Genomic DNA, 21,275 nt, shown 5'->3' with positions numbered 1-21,275 from the left:
ATTTTTTATTAAGGGAAATAACAATCCAAACATTTCTGACCCTATGTGAAAAAGTAATTGCCCCCTAAACCTAATAACTAGTTGCCACCCTTGGCAGAGGAATTTAAGCCCACTCCTCTTTGCAGAATTTTTTAATTCAGCCACATTGAAGGGTCTTCCGGCATGAACAGCCTTTTAAAGGTCATGCCACAGCATTTCAATTGGATTTAAGTACAAACTTTGACTAGGCCACTCAAAACCTTTATTTCGTTTTTTTAGCCATGCAGAGGTGGATTTGCTGGTGTGTTTTGGATCATTGTCCTGTTGCATAACCCAAGTGCGTTTAAGCTTGAGGTCAGAAACCGATGGCCGGACATTCTCTTTCAGGATTTACTGGTAGAGCGCAGAATTCATGGTTCCATCAATTATGGCCAGTCGTGCAGGTCCTGAAGTTGCAAAGCAGCCCCAGACCATCACACTACCTCCACAATGTTTGACTATTGGTATGAATACCGTGTTAGTTTTACGCCAGATGTAACGGGACGCTCACCTTCCAAAAAGTCCAACCTTTGTCTCATCAGTCCACAGAATATTTGCCCAAAAGTTTTGGGGATCATCAAGATGTTTTTTTTTTTAGCAAATGTGAGATGAGCCTCTGTGTTCTTTTTGGTCAGCAGTGGTTTTCGCCTTGGAACTCTCACATGGATGCCATTCTTTCTTATTGTAGAATCATGAACACTGACCTTAACTGAAACAAGAATGGCCTGGAGTTCTTAAGATGTTGTTCTGGGATCTTTTATGCCCTTGGAGTTATTTTGGAAGGCGGGCCACTCCTGGGACGGTTTACCACTGTTCCATGCTTTCTCCATTTGTGGATAATGGCTCTCATTATGGTTCGCTGGAGTCCCAAAGCCTTAGTAATTAGTAGACTGATACATTTTAATTACTTTTGTTCTTCATCTGTTCTTGCATTAATTTAGATCGCGGCATGATGTGTTGCTATTTGAGATCCTTTAGACTACTTCAGTTTGTCAGACAGGTCAACAGTATTTTGGCTTGAGTGTGGCTAGTGAAATTTAACTCTGTTATTCAATTCATTGCAGTTTATTCATGATTCACCAAGGGAGGCATTTACTTTTTCACATAGGGTGCATTTTGTATTTACTCTGGATTTCTTTGAGTAATTTAAAAATTAGATTGATGATCTGAATAATTTAAGCATGACAAATATGCAAAAAAAATCTGGAAGGGGCAAATACTTTTTCACACCACCATACATACATATACAAATACATACATACAAACATAAGTAACCAAATAACATTGCGATTTTTAATAAAGCAAGACCAACCTACCATAGTTATATTACATAATCAAACAAGAAAAAACAAAACATTCCATTGAACGCAATTGCCTCCCAACATGGCGGAACATTCTATGGAGCTTGTCAATCGACGTCACGCCGTGTTGAATGTTCCGCCGTGTTGGGAGGCAAATGCGTTCAATGGAGTGTTTTGTTTTTTCTTGTTTATGTAACACTATATTAGTATTTACGTTAGATACCTCCAAAATGGCCGACTTCCGTATTGATGACCCTATGTACTTTAATTATTACAGTAGTATTTTAGTAAATGCCTGAAGGTCCATTGCAGGTTGTTGCAAACGCATACGTCATCGAAGAGCGCCAAACAGCGTCGCATCTATTCGCCGTATTTCAGTGTCGTCCACCAGCGTTGTGTTTTCATTCCGCATGTGTCCTCTCATACTCAAATTGAGTATTTCCACATTCTGCATATTGCCTGCGCACGTAAGTATACTTATATCTTGTAACGTATCGTATTTACATTATCTCTGTGTTCCGCTGTAAACGAAACAGAAAGGGACTCGCATGGAGTAAGAGAAAGATGCTTCAACGTCAATGACGATTAGTGCTTCGATGTAACGTTATATTGTTGTTGTTTAGCTCATAGCCGAAACAAGGTTTCGTGTTGTTCTATAATCATAAGATTACGTACTTTTATTTAGTCCATTGGAGTAAAAAAAGAAAACCAAATTAGTATAATTGGTTAGAATGGATGCTATCAAACATTTAGTGTCCTCCTAATGTACGCACAAGCAACAAAAAGTCACGATAATATTATAGTAACATTATAGGATGAATTCGGTGCGTTACTATACTTCAGTTTTTATGCTTTATCGTTGCTTTCAATGTTTGCTTGTGCATCTGTATATCTTTTTGTGAAAAAGTGTTTTTCATATGCGTATTTCATTGTAACGTTAGCCCATCCAAGTCTATTGCTCAGCATTGTGACCAAAGTCGAAACAGTCTTTAAAATGGGATGAATAAAACTATAAATATGATTCTTTATCAGTTACTGGACACGAACAAAAACATCGTAGTTAAATTTACTTTTGGCGTCTGTACAATAGTTATCATGCAATGCAATACCATTACACATACATAGCAGGACTGTCTTGGATACTCTTTCTTTGCGTTAGTTGCATGTTTTTTTTTGACGCTATATGTGTGCATATAGGTTATACAGCACCTACAGGAGACGTTTGCACCTTTGTGACTAAACAGTATTGAGTTTGTTTGTCACGTCCATAATCCAGGTCCTCCAGTACCTATACTCTACATTTGCCTAGGCGCTTCCCCAGAAACTTTTCGCTCTTTAAACACTAAGGAATACATGATTTGGCACTTCAGGATATTAGGTTATAAACTGCAATGCAGTTTATTGCGTTCACAATACTGTAAACTCATGTATTATGCATCTTGGAGGGTCGCAGGGTAAGGTCTGCTTTCAGTCCGCTGAGTACTGAAATCTGAAACGAAACTGATGGCTCAATGGCGAGTCATAAAAATGGGTAGTGCGTTGCAGTATTTATGTCCTGCTATCAACTGATATGCAGTAATATAGAGTCGCCCTGAACGTTTTTAAGTGTAAGAACAGCTTAACATTATTTTATGTTATAATGTGAATATGTTTGTTTCCAGATACATGTTGTTATTTTATTGTGCTAAAAGATGTAACGCCTGCGACTAATGGCGCCATCTGCTGTCAATGTAGAGAAATGCGCGTTTCGAGACAATTTCATACTATAGCCGAAGAGCTTTGTGAAGAACGGAAAGCGAAACTTTAAAACGACATGTGTTTGGATTGCGTCTGAATAGCAATATCTCTTACGTTTTTATTTGTTCAGTTGTCCTTTGATTATGAAAATTTAGTCTTGGAAAATTGCTATCGAGAAAAGACAAGTTTCAGGATCTACACGACATTTCGTGGAGTTTACCGACCTAAACGGTTTATAAAAGCAGACAGCGGATACATCTCGATAGAGCTTTGACAAACTGATGTATTTCTAGTCATTTGCGGGTTTAAATCCAAAGAGCTTTTAATTCACAAGCCAGAACGCAAATCTTTGATTCGTTCCTACCTGCTAGAGACAGTCAGGCGTGACGCCGATTCCGGTTCATCTGTTTTGGCGGTATGTAACGCTGTCTTTCGAATACGACCTTCTATTGTGAACTTTGCGTCAGTGGAAACATGTAGATACTTTATATACAAAACAGAGTTAAAATAAATATTTTAAAATATTCGTATACCGTTTTATTAACCATTGATTTTTCATATCCTTTCAAACGAAAAAAAAAACTCATGTTGAACCATAAACATAATGAACTAATCTAGATCAGCTAGCTATCACTTTTTATAAAGAATTTAAAAGTCATTTAAATAAGTTAACTTTGTAGCAGATAAAATAAATGTTATTAAAGAATGTGTACACTTTTCTAATGATAACCTTGCTACCTGAATGCAATAATAAGGATGTACTATTTTTCATACCTGCTGTGGAGTCTTCATTTTCGAGGTGGTGTAAGTGTTTGTGTATATAGACTTATTTTTTTTTTTTAAAGATAACGTAAAATGATAGGCTACAGTGATTTACACCAGACCAAACCTTCTACACATGTTATCTACCAATATTTTGTGGTCCCCGCTGAGAAGGAATGCCCTTTTTATGGCCTTCTTCCTTCTATTACACATTGCCACTATCTACAACCATAAGGATCTGCAAATTACTTGATAAACCGTACATAAATTGGTTGTGCAAAATAAGCATGAAAAATTCATCTGTGCCTCTTTACCCAGGTTCTCAAATGACTCCTGTGATGCCAAGAAATGTTCAAACTGAATGTGTGTGTGTTAAATGACAATGTAGTAGCAGTTGTAACTTTTACATTATCTTTCATTGATTATTTTGCTGTTGTCTGTCCCTTGTGATTTCAGAAGCAGTGCACAGCTTAAGCTCTCTAGTGACATCACATTAAGGCGACACTTGAGGATCATTTAAACGTGTGCGCACATCCACCAGGCACTTTGTCCGTGCCCAACGCTACACCCCCACCCCTGCGCTATGAGCAGAGGTAGAGGGTTTCACAACGATTATCAGCGATTCTCCTTTCCAGCCCCCCAAGGAAGACCTCGTTTTCATTCCCCGTCTCATCTTTCCACCGGTCACCCACGGGGCCCTCGTGTCCCAAGCCCCGGCTCTGCATCTGGCAGGTACACAAACCCTTCATATCAGACCTCCCGTCCTGCCACTCCTGGTGTACATCCTCGCGGTCCCTTTTTCCCCTCTTCTCCCTATGATACGCCCCACTGGACACCCCCCCAGCACAGCAGTGATCATATCTCTGATTCTAATGTTGTGAGCTTCCAACAACAGCAGGTGCATTTTCTGAGGGGGGAGACTGCACAGGCTCCGCAGTTCAACGCATCCCATCAACGGGAGCTCCAGGCTTCCATTGGAGCCGAAGAGGGCACAAATAGACCTCACCAATACCAAACAGGTTATCGCAACGTTAAAACAAGCAGTGGTGGTTTTGGAAGAAGAGAAGACTACAACAGGGCAAATTGGCAAAGAGAACAGAATTTTGGATATACACCTGGACCTCAGAAAAAGTGGAGTCACCCTCACCAGAAGAGGCAGAATTATCAGAATCTAAATCAATACAGTAAGCACTACTGGAATGCACAGGTAGATAACGTGTCCAGTCTGTCGTCTGGTCTTCATAGTCTGTGTTTAGACGACCGAGTGAAAAGGGTAGAGTACTCCGACCCCTTCTTGTCCAACCGTAGCCGTGCCAGCAAAGTGTCAAGTTCGTATGGCACCGCCAGAGAGCTTCTCTGTTTGACCCCTGAGATCAAGAAACAGGTTCTGTCTTTTTTGACGTCACTCGGGCCAGACGAGACCATTCAGGCCAAGGTCCTGGCCAAAAAGCTCCATCTGCCCAAGAAGATCATTAATGCGGCCTTGTATGACCTCTTAAATTCACATCAAGCTGTGAAACAAAGTGACACTCCTCCCCTTTGGAGCCTCGGCAGGGAAGACGACAGTGAGCCTGTCAGCAAGAGAGACAGAGCACAGTCTTCAAAGGATTCCGAGAAAGAACACCGCGAAAGTTCATCCATAAATCAAGACTCTAAAGCAAAACTCAACAGCACCATCGCTAAGCCCGAAGCACAGACCCTTGAGGACAACAGTGATAGTAGCGACGAGTCCGAGGTCTCTCAATCGGAGGACTGTGAAGACGAACGTACTTTGGAAACATATTTTTCTGACAAGCCTCAGCCAACACTTTTATCTACAACGCAGTCTGTAAGCGCATCAACAATGGCGGACTCGAAAGACATGAAAGAGCAGGTCCTGCAGTACCTCTATGAAGTGGGCAAGTCTAGCGCCCTTGTGATCGCCAAAAACCTCAGCCTGCGAAGTGCCAAGCAGGTTAACCCAACACTCTATGGCATGGAGAAACAGGGTGATGTGAGACGAAACGCAGACGTTACTCCGCCGACCTGGGAGCTTAGTGCACACCGTCAGGGAAAGATGGACCGACAAAGGAAAGCCGCCGCACCCATAAAACAGGAAATGAACATCGATGAGATGCTAACCTCGCCGATCCAAGGGATTGCAGATGTGACGGCTGTGAAGTTGGAGGGGACTAGTGGAAATGAGACCAGCGAGTTTACAACAGCAGAACTGATGGACAGGAGTGCGAATCCAGTGAGCATGTTGGTAGAAGACAAGGAAAGTGATTTTGGTAACATGTTGAGTGACATGCCTGATCTTGAGGCTATTCCCCCGAACCCTGGTGACCTTTCTACTTGCACCACCTATCCACCTTGTCCTCCCCGTCAGTTTTCCCACTATCAGGCAATGCCCAGTAATGGAGGGGAACGCTCGCAGTGGGCGTCCGACGATATCCCAGAGTTCCTGAACTTTATCAGATCGGAGGTTGCTGTATCTCTGGCTGCTCCCCCTCCCCCATCACAGAGTTCGGAGTTGAGCAGATTGCAGAAACTAAGAGAAGCCCAGAGTAAGAACCCAGTCAGTGGACTGATGGAGTTTGCGCAGCACCTTGGATACAATTGTGAATTTCTACTCCTGGACCAATCTGGACCCTCGCATGACCCAAGGTTGGTGAAAGTTTGTGTGTTTACGGTATTAAAGGGATAGTTCAACCAAAAATAAATATTCTGTCATCATTTATCTTCCCTCTTGTCATTCAAAGTCTGTGACTTTTTCATCTCTGGTACACAAAAATGTCTCAGTGTTTTTGTGTCCATACAGTGAAGGTCAGTGGATGCCAGTGTTGTTGTCTTACCATGTTCTTCAGAATATCTGCCAAAGTAAAAAAACTTGACATTTGGGTGAATAAAGGATGATAGAATTTTCATTATTGGGTAAACAATCCCGTTAAGAGCACCTTTGCTTTCTAGTGTTAATTTTGAATTTGACAGGTACAGCTGTGTTTTATATAACGAATCTGAGCATTTAATGTATGTGCATGATTCAAGATTTGTTAAATAAAGAGTTGAAGAATTCCAAATTAGTTTTGATCTAAATTTATCTTGAATGTTTTGCTCCTCATCACCAGGTTTCGGATGCAGGTTATGTTAGATGGTCGAAGGTTTCCACCAGCCGAGGCTTCCAGCAAAAAAACGGCCAAAAAAGATGCTTCATTCATAACCTTAAAGATTCTTTCTAGAGAGATGGAGGGAGGATTAGGAGATACAGATGACAAACCGGGCATTGAGAGTGCTGAATCAACCACAGATCCTGCAGATGACTTGCTGGTATGTTTGCTGTTCTTGTAGTTCAAGTTGCAGTATGCTTTATCAACTCTGATCATTTAATCTGTCATGGGAGTGTTTAACAGCCTTTCATTACCTGTTGTGCCTTTTAATAAAGGGTGGGGAAGATACTCCCCATCAGGCTCTGTCCAGGTCCCTTCCTGGAGGAAAGAACCCTGTGTCAGTCCTGATGGAGCACAGCCAGCGCACTGGGAGCGCCATCCAGTTTCTTAACACAGGAAAGGATGGGCCTCCCCATGATCCGAAGTAAAACACACTCTACATGAAATAGTTCTGTTTTCAAAGAGCATTTATCCGAATGCCACCCTCACATTCTCTCCACACCAGCATAATCTCACACTCTCCACTAACCTTCTGTACTCTAACCTCTCCTTTCTCACTGTCCTCAGTACACTTCTCCATTTATGTCATTTCCCATCTCTCCTTGTTTCTTTTCCTGTTTCTCTATTTCACACACACACACACACTCACACACACACAGTGTCATACTTGTCCTTAAACCTTAAAGTTCCACTGTGTAATGTTTTGGAGGATCAATTGACCCAAACGCAATATGATATACATAATTATGTCTTCAGAGGTGTATAAAGACCTTACATAATGAAGCGTTATGTTTTTATTACATTAGAATGAGCTATTTCTATCATCATACACTGCGGGTCCTCTTACATAGACTTTGCCATGTTGTTTCTACAGTAGTTCTAAACGGACAAAGTGCCTTTCATAAATATTTTATCTCCTTCGGCAAAGAAGTGAAAGAATGATGACATCTTTGTCCTGTGTCAGCCTCTCCCTTCAAAAGGGAGAAGCGTTGGTAGCAGTTTGCAACCTCACCACTATGCTGCTGAATTTCATACACTGAAACTTTAAAATGAGACTTTGCAAACTTTGAAACTCAATCCTTGCTCTGTCTCACCTTGAAGGACTGACTTTTTTTATCAGTGTCTTTGTCATTGCTCAAGCGCGTTTTCTTGTACTTCTCTTTATACGCTATGTCCTTGAGTTGGGTTTGTATTTGCTCTGAGAATATATATTGAAACAGGAAGCCATTTTTCGTTGGCATTGAGCAGAGTCTGTACAGTCTGTATCTTCCTTCCTGTCTTCACATGATTTCGAATTGTAGATGCAAAGTTCTTACCTGAAGGGCTTTACAGTTTGCGAAATTCTGAATGATTTTTGCAAGTTGCTCCTTTAAGTCTAAGTTCTATGTTTATAGAGAATACTCTCTTGTGGATGGTTACATTTGTAGTAGTTTGTGAAATGTGAACTGCCCCTAATAAGAATTATGCCTGCTTACGGTATTTAAAAATATGCAATTTATGTCTTATTCTGATTGTTAAGCAAGTCACGAGTCAAGCAATGAATCATCCAAATCCTGTCTTGTTTATCTATTTTTGCATACTAAAATTGGCCTTAAGTCAAAGGGAGATTCTTCTTTCTGGCATTGATGTAATTAAAGCAGTGTTCGCCAAAGTAGCATGACCATATAGAAACATTCATTTAATTTAATGTTGGTTAATAAAGAATGTAGTGCTTTTTATTCATTAAAAAAATCCTATGTTCACTCTGACTCACTCGATCTCATTTATTTTTCCTCTCATCTCCCCTTGCTGCTATTTTACTTCCTGTTTCAGGTTTATGTTTAGGGTCATGGTTGGAGAGCGACTCTTCCCAGTAGCCTCGGCACCAAGTAAGAAAGCAGCGAGGCAGCTGGCGGCAGAGGAGGCTGTGAAAGCACTAATGGGAGATGGACTACTGCATGTTAACAAGGTAAAAATTGAAGACAGACAGAAGGAGAGCCTTGGTGAGTGTGTACAAGAAAGCAAAGGGTTATGTTACAAAGATAGAGATAAACGCATTAATCAATTGCAGGGCTGTGATGCACTAAATGTCACATTTGTTCGTATTTTTGTGTATTGGGTTACGTTGCAATTTCTGCTGAATTGAAGATATCTAGCTTGAATACAGCAGTGGGCAAAAGAAAAAAGATTAAACCATCAATATATGAGGTGTAAGGAAAAATTGACAAAACATAACACATTTAATCTATTTACTGTACAAAAATGCAAACCACAGCATATCTGGGAATGTGGGTTTATTTGAAAAAACAAGTCTTGGAAAGCTTGCCGGAAGTATTTGATCAATTATTGACTTAAGTTTAATTAGTTATTAACAGTTTGTTGTTCCTGTATTGAAGTAATATTTTATATCCATTCTTATGGACCTTTGTGTTGCAAAGCTTCCTTAAAATTTTCCCAAAGCTATGCTTCATTTTACACTGCAAACATAACTACCCAACATTCACAATATTTTTTTTAAATGGATAGTTCACTTTCAAAATTTCAGTATTTTTACACAGCCTCTTGTCATTTTAAACCTGTGTGACTTTCTTTTTTCCGCAGAACACAAAAGATATTTTTAAAATGTTGGTAACCAAAAACTGTTGGTCCCCATCGACTTTGCATTGGTTTAGAGTCCATACTATAGAGGTCAATAGGGATCAACTGTTTTTTGTTACCAACATTTTCAAAATATCTTCTTTTGTGTTTTGCAGAAGAAAGAAAGTCACAAAGGTTTAAAATGACAACACGGCGAGTAAATAATGACAGAATTTTCATTTCTAACACATTTTGAATAATATATGTGATAAAACCAAAAATTATAATTCTGTTAAACATTTGCCCATGACCTTATTTGTTAGTTACTGTGACACACAGATATTCCCATCCTCTTCATTTTGTGACCCCCACTGCTTTGACATCCCACACAGCCGTGTTCATCCCTCCGTGTTCATCTATGTGCCGCTCGATTGAACACAATCTTTCTCTTCCAGCCTTCAGGTAATTTCTGTCCGCTGAGTGAAAACGAATCGCAGCCGGCGTTGCCTGCATGCCCCTCGCTCCCCCCACTGACAGCAGCAGAGCTTCAGGCGGCACATGAGGCTGGTGTGGGTGACCTCATCAACCACCTGAACAACAACGCTGTGTCCGGCCTGCTGGAATACGCCCGTGCTCGCGGCTTCGCTGCGGAGATCCGCATGGTGGGCCAGTCGGGACAGCCCCACGAGCCAAAGTACACACACTCACCTGGTCACGTTTCACATCTTTACGTTCTTATTAAAGAAGCAGCAGGAGTTTCATCTCAGTGTGCTTGACTCCCCACTACTCTACCACACAATAAAACGATCAAATGTCACACACATTTACACCCCTCTCTCTCTCTCTCTCTCTCTCTCTCTCTGTATCTCTCTCTCTAAGGTTTACATACCAGGCTAAATTGGGAGGCCGATGGTTTCCTGCTGTGTGTGCTAGTAATAAGAAGCAGGGGAAGCAGGAGGCAGCAGACGCTGCACTCCGGGTGCTTATAGGAGAGGCAGAAAAAGCAGCACGTACCGGAGAGCTCACACCAGAGGTATTAAAAAGACACACATACACACAGTCTCATTCTGTTTGGTAGAAATTTTTGACTGCTTAACAAAGATACCATGACATTTGTCCGCAAGTTATATACTTGCTTTGCTTTTTATGGTTGCATCATATTATTGGCATTTTTACACTCACTGTAAATGATGGCTTGGTACTTTCTGTTCATAATAAATGAAAACATTGCCACACCTGCAAAAAGTGAGGTAAATCTAAGTGAGTAGTTTAAATAATATTTCTTATTATTCCCCTGCATATTTGTGAGAGCTTATCATTGTCTTGTAGATGTAGTGAGGGCAAGTCAGTCTGTCTTGGTGAAATGGCATGATGGTGGCTTCTATTGTTGGGAATATTAAACATTCATGCCAGTTTACACTAGGGTTCACAAAGCTTGCAAAATCTTTTAATCTGACGGCTTATGACTCGATCTTTCAAATTACTTTTGTAGAATGAAATATACACTACCTGTCAAACTTGTTAATTTTTCCAAATTCATGAATAATAAAAACTCTTCAAAATTAGGAAACAAAACAAAGAGATCTATGGGAATTATGTTATAACTACAAAAAAAAAAATTATAAGTTAAAACATGTATATTTTATCATCTTATTTAATTTTTGTGTAATTTTAGACATTTGAGCATATACTGTACCTTCAGATCAAAAGTTTTGTTTTACAAAATAATGAAACATTTCACTCAATTGTCCAATAACGTTTGACCTATAGTGTAAATGTGCCAACATATTTATTTCTCTATTAAGAAAACAACAGTTTTATAAAAAATAGATTTCTTGGGCATTAAAAGCAGGTAATAATAGTCTAGCTGCAGCGTAGATGGAAATTCCCTCAATACTGTTGAAAATAATTCCCAGTTTGAGACCTTAAGAAGCTGGATGATAAAATGCAAATTCTAGTCAAAGGGTGACTTCTTTAAAGATGGTGTAGTAAAACATAGTTAATTTATTTTGGAGGTTTTTTGTGAAGTTATGCAAAATATTAATCAGAAAGTAAATTATCATCCGATATGAGTAAAAATGTATTCATTTTAATTGATCCGATAGAGTATGCTTGCTGGTAATTCAGACATTCACCCGCTTTCTGAACTGCATCAATATTTCACTGTCCCTGCGTTCAAACTCGAAGTCATCCTTATGCCCTACTCTCTTCAGAGAGTAAATCTCTCGATGTGTAAACTCTATAGGGAACAAACACAATCGTATCTCTTAACGTGTCCGTTTAAAATTCAATTGGCAATAAAACACCCATTTTTTTTCTTTATTTGGATCGATGTTTTATTTGGTTTTCCCTTTCCAAGGGCCCTTGGGTGGGCAATATATCCTGTTAGGAACGCACAGTATTTAATTTGTAAAAAGCTACAGTCAAACCCCCTTTTTACAGCCACCTGTCAAAATAAAAGTCCCGTACATAGCCATACCTATACGCTTTTGTGGATGCACTTTATTTTTGTTGAGCATGCACTTCTTTCATCAGTGCATCTTAGATTTTCAATTCTCCTGGGTGCAGAAACTGCAGAAAATATGAAAATTATAATAAAAAATATAACTTATTGGTATTGGAATCGACCATTAGAAGGACTTGGCTATAGGTATGGGTTAAAATGTTTTTTTAAACATAATTCCTACTGTTACAATTGTGTTATTCTAGTTTTTCTAGTTTTGATGGGTTTACTATTACTCTAAAATGTGGAAATATAAATCATGTTTATGCAATCCTAAACCTTTGATCTGAAGTGTGTATGAAAAGCATTATGCACCCCAGATAAACTGAGGTTAAAACTAATTGAACGGATACATTTTCTTACAGATATTTTCTTTGATAGGCTATTTTGGTGTCAGTTGCTAACATTTTTCTAATGGTCTTTCTTTGGGGTATCCCTTTAAATCTTTATATATAATAAAATCATTTGTTTGTTCCAGCTGCCAATATCGGGCAGTACGATGCACGATCAGATCGCCATGCTGAGCCATCAGCGCTTTAATGCCCTCACAACACGCATCCAACACAGCCTTCTGGGTAGAAAGATTCTCGCCACCTTTGTGATGAGGAAAGGAACGGACAGTCTAGGCACAGTTGTCAGCTTGGGGACGGGTACAAACGCACATACACAACAGACACAGTCAGTGTGACGCATCAGCCCATTAAAGACTAGATGTAATTATTAACTCTTTGCGCCTGTAGGAAACCGCTGTGTTAAAGGAGAGGAGCTCAGTCTTCGAGGGGACACGGTTAATGACTGCCACGCTGAAATAATCTCCAGGAGAGGATTCATCCGGTATTGTTTTACAGCGGAAACACTCTCCGACTTCTTCCCATAATTCATCTTTCTCTCATTCTTGACCTCTTACTGTCTCATCGTTCAATATGAAGGAGTCTTATTTCATTGCAGCTTTATGTGCTTACTGTTTCACACCATGCTTCTTTGTTGCTGTGATTTCCCTTTATATCTCTTAACATTTCATTGTGCTTCAACTAGATAACAAATAATAGCAAAATGCCACAATAGAGACACTTTTTGTAAAAAAATATCTCTGTGATAACCCTTATATCTCTATGACTCAGGTTTTTGTACAGTGAGCTGATGAAGCATTGGGAAAGTCCCAATGAAGAGACTATTTTTGAGTTAGCAGAGGATGGCAAGCTCAAGATCAAATCTGACATCACCTTTCATCTGTACATAAGGTGAAATATAAATGCGAGCTACGTTTAGAACAGATATTCATTTGTAAATATGGATGACTCTGCTTTCATGCTTTTTCTCACAGCACTGCTCCTTGTGGTGACGGCGCTCTCTTCGATAAGTCCTGCAGCGAGAGAGCTGAGGTAAACGGTTCTGGACACATGCCTATCTTTGAGAACGTCAAACAGGGCAAGCTTAGAACCAAAGTGGAAAATGGTAAGAAACAAAACATGCCATGAATGTTAGATATTTTATGTAGTATGCTCTCTGCTGACACAAAATGTATAATGTACCAATATTGAAACTTGAAAAAATGTACACGGGCCATGTGATTTTTTTTGTTTTTTTGTTAGTCATAATATTTGGCCTAAACAGCAAATATTGCAGTGCTTGAAATAGACCTTGTGCATCTCATAGCTTAGTGAAAGTAGCTGATTGCCAGGAAAACCATATGATGCAATTGCATGGCCATTTACATCTATCACATTACATTTATGAATGTAGCAGATATCATTTTATGGGGAAAATGATTTAGAAAGGCCTTTTAACAGTAAGGGATAACCATCAATTCCGGGATCCAAATCAACTTAGATTAGGGCTTTAAAGATTTTAGCTTTCGCCATTATGTGCTTTTCATTGTCATCAATCCCTTGAACTTTCCAGTGGACGTCTTTTTTGCTAGCTTAAAACGACTGGGCAATGCAATGAAAATGTCAACCTCAAAATTGAAGTAATTTAATGACTTTGGTGATTTAAATAACCAATGTGAAGTCTAAAAGTTTTTGAAGCATTTTTTGCGTTCTCAAGCAGTTTTCCATAGTCAAGCAAGTGAATTGGCACATCCATAACAGAATCGTCACATCCATAATGGTCCATATTTCTCTTAAATTGCATCATGAAAGTTAAAATATAATAAATATTTTATATATTTTATGTTATATAAAGATCGATCGGTTCTCCATTTGTATTATTGCTTCTGGTTTGCACATTTTAAAGGGATACTCCACCCAAAAATGAAAGTCATCATTTACTCACCCTCAAGTTGTTCCAAATCTGTATAAATATCTCTGTTTGGTTAAACGCAAAGTGAAATATTTGGAAAAATGTTAGCAACTGACATTTCTGGGACATCATTGACTACCGTAGTAGGAAATCATTAATTTGTTTTATTGATCACAAAATTAGATGTTTTGAAGAATTGAGGAAAGCAACAGTTCTAGAGCACTACTTAAAACAATTTCTAACTTGGTAGTCAAATTTATACAGTTTGGAAGAACCTGAGGGGTGGAGTATTCAATGACAGAAAGTTTGGGTGAAGAATCCTTTTAATTCACAGAAATCCTACAAAGTATGTTGTCTCTCAAAAACATGGATTCTTTTTTGTCGCATCCACACATTTTTCCTCTTTTAAAATAGAAAACTTGTACATAGACTGATATGTTTCTTATGTCTGGACTCTGTCGATGGGGGTTTAGTAAAATATAGATGATTCAATTAATTGGTAATTTATATTTTGAGTTTTTACTGGAAATGTCAAATCTGTAGTGCTGGAATTTCCAGACTTAGAAATCTTTACAGGTTAAAACGAATTAAACAGGGTCATTACGTCAGAACTCACACAAAACATAACACCCGTGTCTTACTGTACATCTTTACTGTGTAATGTACCTGCTGTATTTACATGTCTTTAACATTGACTTTATAGGTTCACCTCTTTCACAGAGTTGACTTACATTTCCCAGTTGTCTGCTTTTAGTGTTCTCTCCTGTTACTGTTTTTATTTGACTGTGCCGTTCTTTAAGGTGAGGGCACAATCCCTGTTGAATCCAGTGAGATTGTACCCACCTGGGATGGCATTCAGCACGGTGAGCGTCTGAGAACCATGAGCTGTAGTGACAAGATCCTGCGATGGAACGTGCTCGGCCTACAGGGGGCGCTGCTTAGCCACTTTATCCACCCTGTTTACCTGCGCTCCATTACACTTGGTAATACGTTTCTAGCTATACTTGGAGTGGTTATGCATAATAATTTGGGTCCAAACCTTGTTGATGGATTTGTTAATGTTTTTTTATGTGTTAGGATACCTCTACAGCCACGGTCACCTGACTCGAGCGGTATGCTGCCGATTGGCCAGAGACGGGGATAAGTTCAGAAACAGTCTACCGCCAAATTTTGCTCTCAACCACCCTGAGGTACCGTCAGAGTGCTGCCAAGCCATCAAAGATGTGTGACTGGTTTCATCTCTTTGTAATGCCTTTTTAATTCTTTATCGCCTCTGCAGGTGGGCAGGGTAAGTGTGTATGACTCAACACGTCACACAGGTAAGACCAAAGAATCGAGTGTTAACTGGAGTCAGCCAGACCAGTTAACTGTGGAGGTCCTGGATGGAACCAAAGGCAAATTTGACAGGTGCGTTTCTCTTAATAACCTGCTTATAGCATGACACAAACCACATTTGCACCTACTTGCATCAGTTTTTCCACAGCATTTAAATCCTAGCCACTGGCTTTCATCCATGTCACCTGCTGTTTCTTTTCATGCCAGTCCCAAGATGGAGGTATCGAGAGTCTCCAAGTCAAATCTGTTTCGTCTTTTCCATCGCTTGTGTCAGAGTGCGGGGCGAATAGATCTTCTGGCATTGCCTTCTTACGCCCACGCTAAGATGGCAGCCACTTCATTCCAGGATGCCAAGAGGCTGTTCTTCCTGACGCTAACACAGCATGGATATGGCAACTGGATTGGGAAGCCCTTAGAAGAAAAAAGCTTTGAGGGCGATTCCACAAGCATGGACAGTGGGTGCGCAGGTGCCAGTCACGGCTGTGCTGTTGGTCCTAATAGATGCTCCAGCACAAACAACAACTTGCATTCAACTTCTCAAGGCTTTTAGGGGTAGCGAGAGAACAAAGAGAGGGATGGGGAAGTTTCTTGTGTGGCTGCCGGCAAGAGCGAATAATATATACTGTGTGATGTGAGATGACAGGATTATGGGTTTGGTTCCTCTAGGGTAAGTTTGTTCCTTAGATGGGGGAAAACAGGGTGAGCCTGTGGGTTTTGAAAATGTAACTTCATATGTCATGACCAAGCAGAAAAGGGTGCTGCTATGGCAAGAGAGTTACAAACCTAAGCCAAAATAGACATGATGCTCTATTACATTTTAGTGGGTTTCCCTCATTCTGCGGAATTGTGTTTGCAACCAATTTTTGCTACCAGCAGAATGCTTTATTACGTGACTCTAGTGGTGACATTTCTCTTAGTTATTAGAGATTTTATGTAGAGCAGAATAGAATTTTCTTGTAAATAAAAGACAGCTTTGATCAGGTAATGTCACATATTTGCTGAGGCTTATAGAATCCCAATTAGATTTCAATTTTATTGGATTCAGCAAATGCAGGATGCAGAAAATCGTTTAACTTGGAGGTTTGACATGGTCATGGCGTATCAATTCCTGACTTAACTGCTACTGTATCTGTTTAGAGTCAAATTATTTTTATTTTTTGCAGCACTTTACATTGTAGGACGTAAAGTTCTGCATACCAAAATCTGATTGGGTAAAATGTATACATAATGTACATACAGATACATATGCACTCAGATCTATATGTAAAGTCTACTGTGAGTTTATATATATGTGTGTGTGTTTATGTATGTGTATATATTGTATGTATATATTTTGTAAGGATTAATAATTTTGAAAATCGTTTTCTATCTTTAATTTTTAGAGTGTCTTTTTATACAACGTGTGATGTTTTAAAAATTGTTTGTGTGCGTTGTAAAAAATCAGCAGCTCCTGGTTAATACTGCATGTAGCCAAACGCTTTCCGATTTGCATCTGCTGTAATGGGCGGGTGGCACAAACCAATCATATGCACCTTTGTGTACCTGAGCTGTTTTATTTCCCTGTATTTTGTTTGTCCATATATTGACCTACAAATGCCTGCTGTTTTTGTGTTGTATGTGAGTACAGGCACACCGTTAATTGATTCACCGCTGTAAGACTAAAGCAATAACATGTTATTTCCTCCTACCAGCACGTGAACCTGTATTCTTCTCATCTTTCTCATTTAGCTATTGAGGTTTGTTCCTATACACGCATTTAACGTTTTTGAAGATATGTTTTTGTTCAATAAAAAAACTAAATCAAAAGATTTATTTATAGTGGCCCTTTATTTGAGGAGACTGAGATGACCTAAAATTACTTTTAGAAACAAAGATATCTTTTATTATAAAATGTTATTGAAAACTCATTTTTTTAGCATCAAACAATAGAATTCTTAAAGCTGTAGCAATTTCACAAAAATACAAAATAATTTACTAAATTAATAAAGAAAAAGAATTCATTCTTAAAGAAAAAACTGAAGACATTATTCCAACCATAATTTTGAGGGGGTAGGCCAACTTTCTACTATTTTAACTCCAAAACAACCATAAAACTGATTTTCAGAAATAAAATAAAATTTGAAGGTGTCTGCCATCTACTCAAGACACACATATGTTCAATTATAAATGTTGTGGTACCAAACAATAAATTCTTTAATCTGTAGCAATTTTACAAAATAAATAAAAAGAATTCCTTTAATAAGGAATTTAAGACATTATTACAACCATAATTTTGTGGGGGCGCTTGCTATTTTAACTTCCAAAACAACCATAGAACTGAATTAAAAAAAAAATCATTAATTAAAAAATGCTATTTGAATATGATGATATGCAAATTAGGGTTTACATTTTTAGTGTTGTGACAACCTGATATAAATCCTTTCCTGAAGATCATGCCTACAAAAGTTCCCAACAACTGTTACAAAACAATATTTCAGTTTAGGTTTGCAGATGAGCTTGTAGTTATTTTACAGAGATAAAATTATTTGTAATAAATTTGATTTCTTTAATAACTACGACGGCGTTTTAGTGCCACGTAAAAAAAAATCGAGAATAAAGTCGAAATGTTACGAGAATAAAGTCGAAATGTTACGAGAATAAAATCGAAATGTTACGAGAATAAAATCGAAATGTTACAAGAAAAAAAGTCGAAATGTTACGAGAATAAAGTCGAAATGTTACGAGAATAAAGTCGAAATGTTACGAGAATAAAGTCGAAATGTTACGAGAATAAAGTCGAAATGTTAAGAGAATAAAGTCGAAATGTTAAGAGAATAAAGTCGAAATGTTACGAGAATAAAGTCGAAATGTTACGAGAATAAAGTCGAAATGTTACGAGAATAAAGTCGAAATGTTACGAGAATAAAGTCGAAATGTTAAGAGAATAAAGTCGAAATGTTACGAGAATAAAGTCGAAATGTTACGAGAATAAAGTCGGAATGTTAAGAGAATAAAGTCGGAATGTTAAGAGAATAAAGTCGAAATGTTACGAGAATAAAGTCGAAATGTTACGAGAATAAAGTCGAAATGTTACGAGAATAAAGTCGAAATGTTACGAGAATAAAGTCGAAATGTTACGAGAATAAAGTCAAAATGTTACGAGAATAAAGTCGAAATGTTACGAGAATAAAGTCAAAATGTTACGAGAATAAAGTCGAAATGTTACGAGAGTAAAGTCAAAATGTTACGAGAATAAAGTCGAAATGTTACGAGAATAAAGTCGAAATGTTACGAGAATAAAATCGAAATGTTACGAGAATAAAGTCGAAATGTTACGAGAATAAAGTCGAAATGTTACGAGAATAAAATCGAAATGTTAGGAGCAGTGTTGGGTAAGTTACTCTGAAAAAGTAATTAATTACTAGTTACTTATTACATATTCAATAGTGTAATTAGATTACTGTACAAATTACTCTGTCCAAAAAGTATTTAGTTACTCATTACTAATTACTTTCTATATCCTACATCGACCTTGATTAGTTAAGGATTCAAGGATAGACATGAAACGGCTTATTTAATTCATTCAAATAAATAATTTTATTAACTGACCAAAGTATTACAAATGTGAGAATTATACATTAAAGCTCAGATTTTAAAGTTAGACTTTGAATATTGATGTCAATTACACTATTGCACACGCATATATTTCACAAAGTATTTAGTTTAATTACATCAAAAGTAACTGTTATTAAATTACAGAAAACATATGAGTAATCCCTTACTTTACTTTTTCAAGGGAAAAGTAATTAAATTACAGTAACTAATTACCTAGTAACTAGTTACACCCAACACTGGTTACGAGAATAAAGTCGAAATGTTAAGAGAATAAAGTCGAAATGTTAAGAGAATAAAGTCGAAATGTTACGAGAATAAAGTCGAAATGTTAAGAGAATAAAGTCGAAATGTTACGAGAATAAAGTCGAAATGTTACGAGAATAAAGTCAAAATGTTACGAGAATAAAGTCGAAATGTTACGAGAATAAAGTCGAAATGTTAAGAGATTAAAGTCGAAATTTTACGAGATTAAAGTCGAAATGTTACGAGAATAAACTCGTAGTAATACGAGATAACAGAATAACAGAATTGCTAGAAACAATGGATGTGGAGGATTTGGTTTAATCCTACTTTAGATTATGATTTAGCGATAAGGAAATTCTTTGTCTTTTTACGCATCATCACGGTTTTATTAGTAAAAGGACACAACAGGGATTATGTAGGAAACTGAATTTATTCAGAAGAAAAATCAGACATGAACTAAGAACTAACTCACTGGTTCAGATGACGTGCTTAAACAACTTAAACTCTTAAACTACAACTTTCACGCAAACAAAATACGTATTACGACGAGTTTATTCTCGTTACGTTTCGACTTTATTCTCGTGACATTTCGAGTTTAATCTCGTAACATTTCGACTTTATTTTTAACTTGGCACTAAAACGCCGTCGTAAATATCGACATAAAATAACCATGTTTTTTTAAAAAACAATCAAACTGCAAGTGCTGCTGGACCCGTGCGTCTGTGTATACGCCGCTAGGTGGCGACTTTTGTATAGCGACCCTGTATAGCGCAACTTCACAGAGAACACTGAGTTTTACAAGAGACGTTAGTGCACAATTATTCATTTTCCTCACACTTCTTTCTCTGGCAAGTCTGCTGATACGATGTGTGGACATTTTATAGATTAGATTAAGAATAAAATACCACCTGGACTTCGTCCATCTTCGGTAATGAATTTATACATGTCATATTAAAGCAAGCGGAGGGTCGACTTTAACCTGCGCTGGAAACCGATTGACAGCCGTCACGTTCTAGTACTCCGCGATTATAAGCAGATGAGTTTTGTCCGGCCTAAGCCGTGCTATTATCTAACTGCACTTCTGCACAAATATTTCGACAGATGTGTCCAACAATGCACGGTGCGTAGATGAAATATTAGTCGCCTCCACGGGCCGTGTAGGAGCCGATCGATGTCCACAGATAGGAATGAATGAGAGAAGAGCATAATGGAGTAGGTTAAGCAATGTGATCAAAACCTCGGGAGGGAGCAAAAGATTGAAAAACGGCTTAAATTAACCGGCAAAGTTTAATGAATCCGATAGCCAACGGTCGGTGCTTGTGAGGTTTACTCTCGTCTTGGCGCTTATGTTGCATTCCGGTGAACAGCTGTCACCTTTTAAGCCCTGAAACAAAACATCGACTGATCAAACATTGCACGTTTTAAGGGTCCTGTGAAGAGCACGCGCACATATCAAACTCCTCCCTCCAGCTGACTAAGTGAAATTAAAGTTGTTCTGCAGGCCTTTCCTGACTAGAGAGCATGACAAATGCAGTGATGTGATGTATGTGTGCGAGAGACAGAGAGAGAGAGAGATCAACCTCTAAGGGCTTTCCCTTCTATCTTACACCTACACACCAACTGTCATGGCACAAGTGTTATTACTGTATTTAGAAATCTGTGCATATCTGTGGCTTACATAATGAGGTTATACTGTGATGCTATTCAAAGTGCACGAACATGTCGTTTCTTTCATTAATTAATCACATATTAAATGCAAATGTGTCTTGTTGTGTAGGTCAATGAAACCCCTTGGACTTTGTTAAATAAATGCTTAGAAACAGGACTGACCGTGGCATA

The 21,275-nt window shown here is 38.3% G+C and overlaps 1 protein-coding gene across 3 annotated transcripts; it reads left to right on the top strand.

The window, feature by feature from the left end:
• Positions 1 to 1,676: 1,676 nt before the first annotated feature.
• adar (adenosine deaminase RNA specific) lies at positions 1,677 to 17,405 on the top strand. Of its 3 annotated transcripts, none has more exons than XM_056762212.1 (15): positions 1,677 to 1,786; positions 4,275 to 6,464; positions 6,926 to 7,124; positions 7,240 to 7,388; positions 8,777 to 8,912; positions 9,976 to 10,214; positions 10,400 to 10,553; positions 12,502 to 12,673; positions 12,764 to 12,857; positions 13,145 to 13,264; positions 13,348 to 13,478; positions 15,065 to 15,247; positions 15,342 to 15,454; positions 15,544 to 15,671; positions 15,807 to 17,405. In XM_056762212.1, the coding sequence occupies exons 2-15, from the start codon at positions 4,402 to 4,404 to the stop codon at positions 16,147 to 16,149; spliced, it is 4,224 nt and encodes a 1,407-aa protein (XP_056618190.1). In that variant the 5' UTR covers positions 1,677 to 1,786; positions 4,275 to 4,401; the 3' UTR covers positions 16,150 to 17,405. The 3 variants fall into 3 exon arrangements, with proteins under 3 accessions (XP_056618190.1, XP_056618192.1, XP_056618191.1); XM_056762214.1 differs by having other exon boundaries at positions 1,694 to 1,786; positions 4,278 to 6,464; XM_056762213.1 differs by lacking the exon at positions 1,677 to 1,786 and adding an exon at positions 3,095 to 3,471.
• Positions 17,406 to 21,275: the final 3,870 nt, after the last annotated feature.

This window comes from Triplophysa dalaica, chromosome 12 (assembly GCF_015846415.1).
Source record: "Triplophysa dalaica isolate WHDGS20190420 chromosome 12, ASM1584641v1, whole genome shotgun sequence".
Lineage (NCBI taxonomy): Eukaryota > Metazoa > Chordata > Actinopteri > Cypriniformes > Nemacheilidae > Triplophysa > Triplophysa dalaica.
The sequence above is the reverse complement of the archived record's forward strand: the minus strand, read 5'-3'. Positions and strand labels throughout refer to the sequence as shown.

Bases quoted from the DNA above. Each gene is read 5' to 3' on its own strand.
- adar (XM_056762212.1), top strand. From the start codon at position 4,402: ATGAGCAGAGGTAGAGGGTTTCACAACGATTATCAGCGATTCTCCTTT. The intron at 7,389-8,776 runs GTAAAACACACT...TTCCTGTTTCAG, and splicing joins GGGCCTCCCCATGATCCGAA to GTTTATGTTTAGGGTCATGG. The intron at 10,554-12,501 runs GTATTAAAAAGA...TGTTTGTTCCAG, and splicing joins CCGGAGAGCTCACACCAGAG to CTGCCAATATCGGGCAGTAC.